Source organism: Centruroides sculpturatus, unplaced genomic scaffold, assembly GCF_000671375.1.
Source record: "Centruroides sculpturatus isolate CEXI.00-Female unplaced genomic scaffold, Cexi_2.0 scaffold625, whole genome shotgun sequence".
In the NCBI taxonomy this organism is placed as follows: domain Eukaryota; kingdom Metazoa; phylum Arthropoda; class Arachnida; order Scorpiones; family Buthidae; genus Centruroides; species Centruroides sculpturatus.
The window spans coordinates 203186-213787 of record NW_019384830.1 but is presented as its reverse complement, the minus strand read 5'-3'; the positions used below and the strand labels follow the sequence as shown (position 1 = coordinate 213787).

Here is a 10602-nt window from a genome sequence, read left to right as displayed (position 1 = left end):
TAAGTTATAATTTATTAACTGTTAGAAAGAATATTCATAGCAAACATCTAATTTAAAGATTAATTTTTAAATCTATATCTATATTAGTATATAGGCCTAAAGCGAGAATGTTTGTTTGCAAGAGGTAATGTCATAATCTACCGATTTTTTTCTTTCGCTGTTGGAAAGCTTAATCCTTCCAGGTGAACATAGGTTATACACTGTTTTCATATTTAAAAAGGAAAATGCACGAGAACGATTTTTTTTTTTTTGCGCTGAATTTGTCTTCTCCATTCAAGGTGGACTTTTTTAAATCTATTATCTCATCTATTCGGTTTCGGTTTTGATCGGTGCGGTTTCAGTAGTTGTGTTTATGCTTTGTTTATATTGTCTCAGTCGTTTGTTTCTTAAAATTATAGCCTACTGCTATTATATCAGGTACATCTATAAGGAGCGAATTTACTTACCTTAAATGAAACTAAACTTTTGTATGTAGGCCTATAGTACTTTTGTGTTCGTTGTTTTAATATTAATCCTACCGTACCATTATTTAAACAGAAGAATTAGTGTTGTTTGAGATATCTACCTACATAAATTGAGTTCTTTCGGTTACTTTCCAGATGTACACATGTGGGAGTGAGTCTTATCGACGATAAAATGCTTAAGAAAGTCACAATTGTCACGAAATACATCCTTGTCAACGGATTCATACTCCTTCCTGCTTGCATCATTTCCCCTACAAACTTTCACTGATCTAGACCAAATTTCGCATATTCTCTGGTACCCAGGCCCGCCGTAAGCGGGCGTGCAAGGCGTGCACTGCACGCGGGCGGCACGTCCAGGGGGCGGCAAATCGAGCGATCGGTCACGTAATATTCAAAGTCATTGTCCCAATACTCACCCTACTTATAGCATAAGAAATGTCTTCGCAAGGAGAAAAAAATCCGACCGGAGCGCAATTCCTATATTCTTATTTAGCCTATATTATAGCATTAACAGCGACTCTATTGGCATTTATCAGAATTAGGATGCAATGCGAAACTTCTGTCGGCAGGTTGAACTGTCTGGCGGGGCCTTAAAGCCTAGTACTCATAGTCGTGCTCTATGACGAAGTTGACAGGACTGGCGAAATTAGGGAATCCCCACAGGGCTTCCTTCTCAATTTGTACTTGTACGCATTCGAACAGTTCTATCGCATATCAAATTACAATTATTTTGTTAATAATTCTTCTGACATGGGTCTAAGTATAATTAATGATATTTTAACTTGGTTAGGATTTAAATCTGAAGCTTAAAGACGATTCGAGTAGTGAAACAGACATTGACGGTATTGATTTGTTTAATGAAATCAATACTTTAAAGTTGCATTTTCCAGAAAACCAGTCTAATGATCCACAAACCNGTAGTGAAACAGACATTGATGGTATTGATTTGTTTAATGAAATCGATACTTTAAAGTTGCATTTTCCAGAAAACCAGTCTAATGATCCTCAAACCTTATTACAATATCTTTTTACTAATGACTTAACTTCAACATTTCCGAACACAGCAATAGCACTAAGAATATTACTTACATTGCCGGTTTCAGTTGCATTTGGTGAAGGGTCCTTTTCAAAGTTAAAATTATGAAAAATCCATTTAAGATCAACAACGCACCAGCAAAGATTAAATAATTTAGCTATATTTTCAATTGAACATGAAATCTTAGACTGCTTGGATACATGAAAATTGGGAGCATTGAGATTTCGCAAACATAAAGGCAAGAGAAGTTCAATTTCTATAGATAAATATTTATATGGTTTTACACTTAAGTAAACAAAAATAACTTAGTAATAATAAATAGATTTTCTTTGTAAAGTATTTCTTTTCTTTTTTCACACCCTTATGAGACAACACTAAAGAGCCTTTCTGGCAAGCTCAGCGTAGGTAATCGTAGTTAAACAGGGGGCGGCATAATCGGTATTGCACGCAAGCGTTCAAACTGCTAGCGGCGCCCCTGCTGGTACCCTACGGAAAATATGGACTACCATAAAACTCGGTCCCCTCTCTGATTTCACTAACTGCCTCAAACTCCCAAACCATTAGAAAGATCTGGACAAGTATGCACAGTTACTCTTTACAATCTTTCAAAAAATATACGCTACTTCAAAACTCGGACCCTCAGTTCTTTCCCCGTTTTCACCCCTCACAAATTCTCAAATCGTTTGACTGATTTGCACCAAATTTTGCACCCTGCTACCTTCTCTGCCATCCTGCGGGAAACACACGCTACTTGCAAAGAGGACGATTCGACCCTGAGTTACCGGTCGACACTGGACATTCTTTGCTAGTATTTAATAATTTAGGGCTTGTAGACATTAGGCGTTTTGCGTTAAACGCGCGTTAGCTCGGCGTTTGACGACCGTTTAGTGGAGCGTTAGCACTGGCTCAGTTTGGAAATGGACGTAAAAGAAAATGCTTGTGTGTGCCTCCTCCATAGTCGCTATAAAAGACGATGGCAGAGGCAAAGAGAATTTTGGGTACATCCAATATTACGAGATAGACTGACGCATGGAATGTTTCTGACGTTGTATCCAAAATTAAGCTAATATGAACCCAAATTTTTTAATTCTTTTAGAATACAGTAGAACATCGATTATCCGGACCTCTATTATACCGGATTTTCGATTATCCGGATTGTTCAAAATAAACAAAAATTTTACGAATTTGCTCATTTGCACTTGGCGAATTACGATACTGTTTATATACGTGATGGAATGCATAACTTTTTGTTTCTACAGCGTATCACCCGGCACAGTGGCCGTAAACTCTTAAATATATTTTGCGTCGTAATAAAAATATAACTTGACATACGTATTTATAAATAATTTTATTTTCAAATTACATCATTTCTATGACCAAGGACGGCGTAAGGCATGGGCAACGTGGGCCACCGCCTACGCCTCGCGGACCGAAGGGCCTCGTGTTTCGAAGGTTTATGCATTACTTAAAAGTCGCGAACGCGAAGAAAAAATTTTACTCGTCATAAAACGATAAATAGTTTGTCAAATTTTTATTCATAAAAATGCAGTTTCAACTGCTTTTTATTTTATAAAATCCGTCTTCTTGCGCCACCAGAGGGCCTTTTAAACAATAGGTAGTCTGTTAGCGTTGGTCAGTAGTAGTCCAAATTCAATACGAACGTTTGTTTCTTGAAAATTTGATCACGATTTAAATACAGTATTTACTTTTAATATTACCGATATGTCATCGAAAAGAAAACGTGTTGTATTATCATTAAAAGACAAATTAAAGAATTTGTTTCGATTATCCGAATTTTTCCTTATCCGGACTACCTTCATCCCCAATTAGTCCGGATATTCGAGGTTCTACTGTATCTATAAAATCATTTGACGATGGCTGGTCTCCTTTAGATTTCATCAATAAATAGATCAGTATCGAAATGATCGTTCTCCAATTCGGCCAACGTACGTCCACTCTACCCGAAAGCGCGCGATCGAATGTACAACAACATGGCAGCACATATATCTCAAAACGCGCGTTTTAACAAAAATCTATCAACGCGCGTTTGACGCGCACTTGGCCAAAAGTGCGCGTTTGAGTATATATGCCTATGCAGAACTCTTGGTTCTTTAAAACGCGCGTTTAAAAACGCCTAGTGTGTACACAGCCTTAATGAATATACGCTACTTAGTTATAGTAATAAAATATTGCATTACAATTATTAAAATAATATAATACTGTATAATGAATTACAATATAAAATACTATAATTAAAAAAATGATTTATACTCATTAAATAATTAATCAAGAAATAAATTTGACAGAAATGACAATTAACGTTCTTTAATAGGAACAGTTTTGAATTTTGTTAATATTTTTTATCGTTGGCAAAAAGAAATAATTTACATATAATTTAATTAGTTTCTAATAAAACCATATTATTAAATTTTTCATAGTATAATGCGTGTGTTTATGCACATGCCAAAGAACAGGTATTGAAGTACTATACCTAGCAATATACACGTAATAATTACGAAAGAGAAACAAAAGAAGAAACAAAAAGTTGAACGATATTTTTGATTCTGGCATCTGAAACGTTGTAGGACATTCTCTATTCTTTTATGGATATTAACGCATCCGTTTTTAAATTGGCGAATAAAGATCGGAAATTCGGAATTTATTTCTTCAGCATTATCGTTGCGTAAATTTTGGCACCTTTGCTGACAAGTAGAATCCGCTCTCTCCTATTCAGTTATGATGGAAGGCGTTGTTGATCTGCTCCAATGGTTTCCTTCTTCCGACGATAATTCATTAAGTAACGGCTCTAAGCTGTTACCATTTGCTTGATTATTTTCTATACTTTTATTTGAAGGATTGCCTTCAGAAACATCGTTGGAAATATTATTTATTACCATTCTTCGACGGATCCAAAGAGCTAAATTCAAAGAATCTGAAGCGATTTTATCTCTGTTTTCTCCATTATCTCTGTTTTCTCCATTTATCTCTGTTTTCTCCATTCTGTTTTTCTCAGTTTGTTCCGAGGTTGTCGCATCTTCAATTTCGTCGAATAATTGTGGTTTTTCTTCAAAACTGGTAGATGGCGAGTTTTCTTGAAGCTCATTTTCATTAATAATTATTCTGTTTGATAATTTTGGCATTTTATAGTAATTTTTGTTAAACAAATTATTTTGAGAATTTACTTCACAATTATATTTTAATTTCAAAGAATGTAATTCGTTTATATTACCTTTTATTTTTATTTCGCGATGAATTGCTTGACTCTTGACCTTCTGTTTCCAAAAACGAGTTTCTTTTATTCCGTGAAGTTATAACAAATTCAGCCTTTTTATTTGAATTCACTAAACTTTTGATCTTATTTTGTTGCCTAATTTTACATCTTTCGCTTGGTTTTTCGAAAGATGTTTCAAGACCATCTTGCTGGATTTGCAACTACGATATAAATATTTAAACAATATATGAAATTTTATTTCATATTGCAGCATAAAATATGACGATATTCTAATATAAAAATTAAATTTATTCTCAAAGCCACTACAAAAAAACAAAACTTACTTGTCTAAGTATTTTCAATTTCTGACGTTCCAAATCTAATGCGTTATGCAAGTTTCTGTTTTCGTCTCTCAAAGTTTCAATTTCATTTGTAAGATTATAATTTTCTATCACTGCAAAATCACTTTTGTCGTTAATTACTCCAATTTTCTTATCTAGTTGTCGGTGCAAGGCTCGGATTTTAAAGTCCATTTCTCTTTGAAGGATCATATATTGTTCCTCATTTTCTAAGATATTCATCTCTCGTAACTCGGATAACTGTCGAGTTAGAAATTTTAGTTGTTCATTAACTGTTTGTTGATTATTTTTAAGTTTTTCGTATACACGCTCCATCTATATGGAAATTTCATACCATGTTAATTATATTAATTGTAATTATTCTTTTATTTCACGAAAAAAGTAACTTGCCCATCGAGAGAGTTGCGCATTGGCATACTTTATTTCATCTTGCTTTCGCAAAATATTGCCTAATTTTAAACTAAGTATCTCGACACTTTGATCCATATTAAATCTTATTCTAGAACGTTGTGAAGAAGGTTTATATCCACGTTTTACAGGATAAAATCGTCTACTTCGACGATATGCAGGTCTATTTCTGTAAATTTTTTAACACAAAATAATAATGAAAATGTCCTTTAATATATAGAAAACCAACACCTTATCAGTATACGCCCTTGATATTAAGAAGCATTTTCACGACCCGAAGTAAAGGATTTGAAGATGATCTTGACTAGCTCCTTAAGCCTTATTCTTTAACTCCTAATGGCACTTGGAAATCTTCTAAGTAATTTATTTTTTATATTAAATAATTATTTCCACTCAACTGCGAATCTGACAGTAAAAAAATTGCCGCGAAATAAACAACCTCCAAAAAGTGTTTTTTACAGAAAAACTATATAAAAAATTAAAAATAATTTAAAATGAATGCTTTTATTTGTTAAATATAGCTGCACCGATTGTTATTCTTTCATTTAACAAGGCGTGAAATTTCACACGGGCAGTCTACATTGTAAACAAACCCGTTGACCTTGAGAACAGCTGGACTCAGCTTTCCCGGATAGTTCTCATGTAAGCTTCAGGGGAATGTTGATATAAAGCTGGAGAAGAGCTAAATTACCGCATCTGTTCAAATACAACACAATATTTTAGATTTTTATGCTATTAAATTACCAGGGGACCGAAAAAAGGTATGGGAAAAAATTTTACTGAACAAAAAACAAAAATACCTGCTGATGTCATAAAAAACATCCAATAGCGTTTTAAAAAATTTTACCTAAGTCAAATCGGTCAAATAGAANTGGGAAAAAATTTTACTGAACAAAAAACAAAAATACCTGCTGATGTCATAAAAAACATCCAATAGCGTTTTAAAAAATTTTACCTAAGTCAAATCGGTCAAATAGAAATTTGGAACGATTTAATTAATTTGATAAAAAAAAAAACTCCTATAAAAACGAATTAACTACCTAATTAAAAAATCGTCATAAAATATTTTCGCGGCCAAAATAATTCATGAAATTTGCAGAGATCACAGATAACGATGTATATATGCTGATCCATACTTTTTTGGAAAAGTTATGTCAAGTCCCTTTTTTATGAGGCCCTTAAGGCCTATGTCCGAGATAACTCGGGTTAAGGACTGTGCATCCTCACGTGCAGCCCGAGATATCTCGGGTTAAGGTCTTAAGGATCATCTTCAAATCCTTTCCTATTATGATACGATACATAAATTATAAATATGGCGGGTTGTATATTCTGTTTCAACGAAATTATATCTGAATGTTAGACCTTATACTCTAGTAAGATGTTAATTTTTCTATATATTTAGAATTTCATTTAGTCGATCAATTATTAATTAAGATAGCCTTTAATTAGGAAAAAAAAAATAAGTCAAACCTTTCTACTTCACAGAAATTATTGAATGTGAAAGAACAGCCAGCATTATTTTCAACATTGTTAGATGAAGTACAGAAGGAAGGCCAAATAATTCGATCTTCTGTGGTATCCGCAACAGGTCGTTTAGAAGCATTAGAAGTCGATTCAGCACAGAATGGTCTGGTGGCACTTTTCCATTGTTCTGAAAATGCCATCAAATCTGCACCACGTGTCTCCAGTCTTTCGGTAGTAACTGAGTTTTTCTCGTTCATTTTGCAGCTAATATTTTTACTTTCCGCATTACGTTTTCCAGTCAACTTCTGCCAGTTTTCGTCTTCCATTTTAATTAAACTCTTCTATCACTCTTAGGTTATCTTCTTCGCTATCTGGGCTAGAAAAATTTAAATTTTCGTAAGGAATTGTAGACAAATTATACATAAAAATAAAATAAATACTAAATTTACGTAAATGATTCCACAGAAATGAATTTGTTTTCTTCGAATACTTTTTAACGTCGCGACCGAAATGAATAAATTCGAACTTTATCGGGAGAAAAGAACGAAAATTTGATTGGAAATTTCTGGATTTAAAATATTCGATTAAGCTACTTTTTCAAATATTTCGATGACTTTTAAGTGATTAATAATAATATAAAGAGAATATTTTATCTGTCGAGAGCGAAGATACAGTAAAATTTCCTTTCAAATAATGATAAAAACAGAAATAATTTATTTCTTATTTTTATAATTAAAAATAATTACTGTACTTCAATGGAATACGTCGTCTGCTTCTTTTAGTGAAACGCTGCGTCCCGTAGATGATTTTTTAGTCGTTGCGGTGGCGACCTCTAGTAGTTACTAACTTTTTTTATATTCTGTAAAATATGCGATCGGGGCAACGAGCTAGAATATATTCTATATAGAGTGGCCGTAGCGACGCCGTGTTAAAAAAAAATTTCAATACGCGTCCGCCATTTTCCTTTTAGTCGAGGAGCGTGGCATTTGTATCGTATAAAGGCAACGAGTTGGAATATTTCCCGCGTTTCTTTATGCAGCGCTCGAGAAGCGCTTTACAGCGAACACACTGAAACTGGTTTCTAATTGGCCAACACTGCTCGTGACGTCATTTCGCTACACTCTCGCTGCATATAGAAACGCGGGAATTTTAACTGGTTGTGTAAAAATGTGCGAAGGAAATGAAGAGTTTTAACCCTTAACTGAGCTAGTGCGAATCAAAATGGCCCTGTTTAGTTTTTTAAGTTTGAAAGTAAACAACAAGACATTTCTTTCTTTAACCCTTTATTTAAATGTTTCTAAACATGACAAAATATTCTGTAGCAATAAGTTAAATGCATTTCTAAACATTTTAAATTTTACTTTCCTGATTGTTATATAGAGTATTGGGGAAGTATTGAAATCGTGACAACTTTAATTCAGAGATTTTTGCAAATCTCTAGGTTTTCAGACCTGAACATAAACAAGTCCAAAAAAGGGGAGCTGGGTGGCCGAGCGGTCAATGTGGCAGCCAACCGCTCTGGGTTCCGGGATCGAATCCGGACGGTCAAAAACTCCCCAAGAATTTTTGGAGGTGGTCTGTCCGGATCTGTCGGACCTCCGTCACCACCCGGCCGCTCACAATGGGGCGGCCGGGTGGTGACGACGAGGCAAGCCCTTCAGCAAGGTGCCATAATGGGTTCTGCCATAATGGGCTTGCTGAAGGAGGCCCTCTTAGTGCTCTCAGGGCGGAAATAGTTTTTAAAAATTCCAAAAAACAGAAAAAAAATATTCCGTGCATGTGTGTGTGTTGGCGACTACAAGAAAAGAAATTTGGCACGATAGCTTGTGTACAAAGAGCATTCGTGCTATTAAATTCTGGTGGTTAAAGATCATGTGTCATATCTCGAGAGAGGCCGGACTTAATTAAGAAGTTATTTGTTATTAACATTTACAAATTTTTTATAAAACTCATCACTACCCTCAAAATTAAGCGTTTTGTCATTCAATAATAATTATAAATATAAAACGTTATAAGGTTTCTTTTTCCAATAGTGAGACTAATGATATTTATCACGTATTTCTTAATTATCGGCAATTATCAGAGAGCAATATTAAAGGCTTTTTTATAAGTAAAAGGCATAAGGCGATAAGAGCCAAAAACTGAAAAAAATGCTATCCATCTATTTTAATAAAATAATAGCAATTAAATCCTTTTGAATTAAAAGAATTTATCAATAAAGGTAAACCTACAAAAATAAAAAAAAAAAGTAAATTGTATTTTCATAAACGACCGTAATGGCGCTCTAGTTGCAATTATTCATATGCAAAAGTAAAATGGCCGCCGCCTTGTGAAGGAAATGCTTGTAGAGTGTATATTTTTTAATTATGAATTTCCTATAAAAATATTTTAAGTTATGGCTCTGTCGGTAAACGTAAGTGTAGAAGCTGCTCAAGAATATCAAGTCCAAGAAATCACCTACGATGGACAAGAAATTTATACTCAGTAAGACTTGTCATTTTATTGTCATTCACAAATATAAGTACATTTACTTAAATTTTTGTCAATTGCAGGCCTCTTTCTATGTCAGAGAACTTGACCAAATTAGCTCACAAAATCGATTTCAGTAAAGTTGATAATGATGAGGTAACAGAATATACAGAAACTAATGAAGATAGTAAGGAGCTCGCTACTTTTCAACCGTCTTTATGGCCTTGGGATTCTGTTCGTAATAAATTAAGGTAAATTATTATTTGAAAATTAATAAATCACAAAAAATTATTTCTAAGCAATACATCGATGCTCTCTCAATTTTATTTGCAAAGGAGACACATATAGATATTAAGAAAACGCATACAATTGTTTCTTTACAACTCGTATAAAAAGTGCTATAAACAAAAAATTATAGGACTACAGTAGAGCATCGATTATCCAAATCAATTGGGGACTGGGACTGTTCGGGGAAAAAAAATCGATTTTTCGTATAACCGATCATGTATGAAAAAATATATTAACCTATCCCATGTTAAAATTCGTTCAAATCCTGGCACATCCTTAAGTACCCTCTCATAGTCATGCCTGTGCTGCCAACAAAATAATATTGATGTAGCCCAAGACATAGCCAAAGATTGCAGCGCCACAGCACTAGTGGAAATTTAAATTTGCTGACTGGAAAGCTTTTGGTTGATCGATATTTGGATAATCAATGCTCTACTGTATTTACAGGCTGTGTCCTGTGTGTGAAAAGCCATTGCTTAAGCTTGTCTTCGTGGGATGTCACATTTGATGGCAGATGCATACAAAATGTCACATTGCTTTGATTCGAAGCCACGTGATATCTCTGTCATCTTTCCTGAGAACTTTCTTCTTGCAAAAGACTTTGTTCTTTTGGACTGAACTTTCAAGACATTGTGTGGTAGAGCAGTCATATTTTCTAAAACATGATTCACCTTTTTTATGGATTCTGAAAAGTTGGCAGATCACAGTTCAGTAAACATTGCATTAGTTATGTTTTCTATAATACTGGAACGTTTTAACACAAAAACTCGCCCAGACAAGATTTGACAATGATGATTTATTTTTCAAGATTAACTCCATAAAAACAGAACAAATAATTGAATTAATTTAAAATTCAGATTGATAAGCATTCAGCTTATAACTATAAATTTGTTATCTAAATTT

At 33.9% G+C, this 10602-nt stretch overlaps 2 protein-coding genes across 3 annotated transcripts in view; one reads left to right on the top strand and one right to left on the bottom strand.

Annotated features, from left to right (window-relative positions):
• Nucleotides 1-3807: 3807 nt before the first annotated feature.
• Nucleotides 3808-7802, bottom strand: LOC111630105 (putative leucine-rich repeat-containing protein DDB_G0290503). Of its 2 annotated transcripts, none has more exons than XM_023374127.1 (6): nt 7694-7802; nt 6949-7318; nt 5461-5647; nt 5056-5385; nt 4730-4932; nt 3808-4620 (listed from the first exon to the last, which is right to left on the bottom strand). In XM_023374127.1, exons 2-6 carry the CDS (start codon nt 7266-7268, stop codon nt 4227-4229), a joined length of 1434 nt encoding a protein of 477 aa, XP_023229895.1. In that variant the 5' UTR covers nt 7269-7318; nt 7694-7802; the 3' UTR covers nt 3808-4226. The 2 variants fall into 2 exon arrangements, with proteins under 2 accessions (XP_023229895.1, XP_023229894.1); XM_023374126.1 differs by lacking the exon at nt 7694-7802 and adding an exon at nt 7392-7669.
• A 1424-nt stretch (nt 7803-9226) lies between these two features.
• Nucleotides 9227-10602, top strand: part of LOC111630099 (mediator of RNA polymerase II transcription subunit 17-like) — a 33891-nt gene continuing 32515 nt past the window's right edge. The window contains exons 1-2 of the mRNA XM_023374121.1: nt 9227-9426; nt 9495-9662. Of these exons, the coding sequence (XP_023229889.1) occupies nt 9338-9426; nt 9495-9662 (257 nt within the window). The 5' untranslated portion in view covers nt 9227-9337. The remainder of the gene's footprint in view (nt 9427-9494; nt 9663-10602) is intronic.

What these genes read in the sequence shown, in the direction of transcription:
- LOC111630105 (XM_023374127.1), bottom strand. Translation starts at nt 7,268, where the DNA reads ATGGAAGACGAAAACTGGCAGAAGTTGACTGGAAAACGTAATGCGGAA. An exon ending in ATGCGCAACTCTCTCGATGG is followed by an intron (nt 5,386 to 5,460) that starts GCAAGTTACTTT and finishes ATTTCCATATAG; the next exon opens with ATGGAGCGTGTATACGAAAA. An exon ending in TCGCGAAATAAAAATAAAAG is followed by an intron (nt 4,621 to 4,729) that starts GTAATATAAACG and finishes ATTATCAAACAG; the next exon opens with AATAATTATTAATGAAAATG.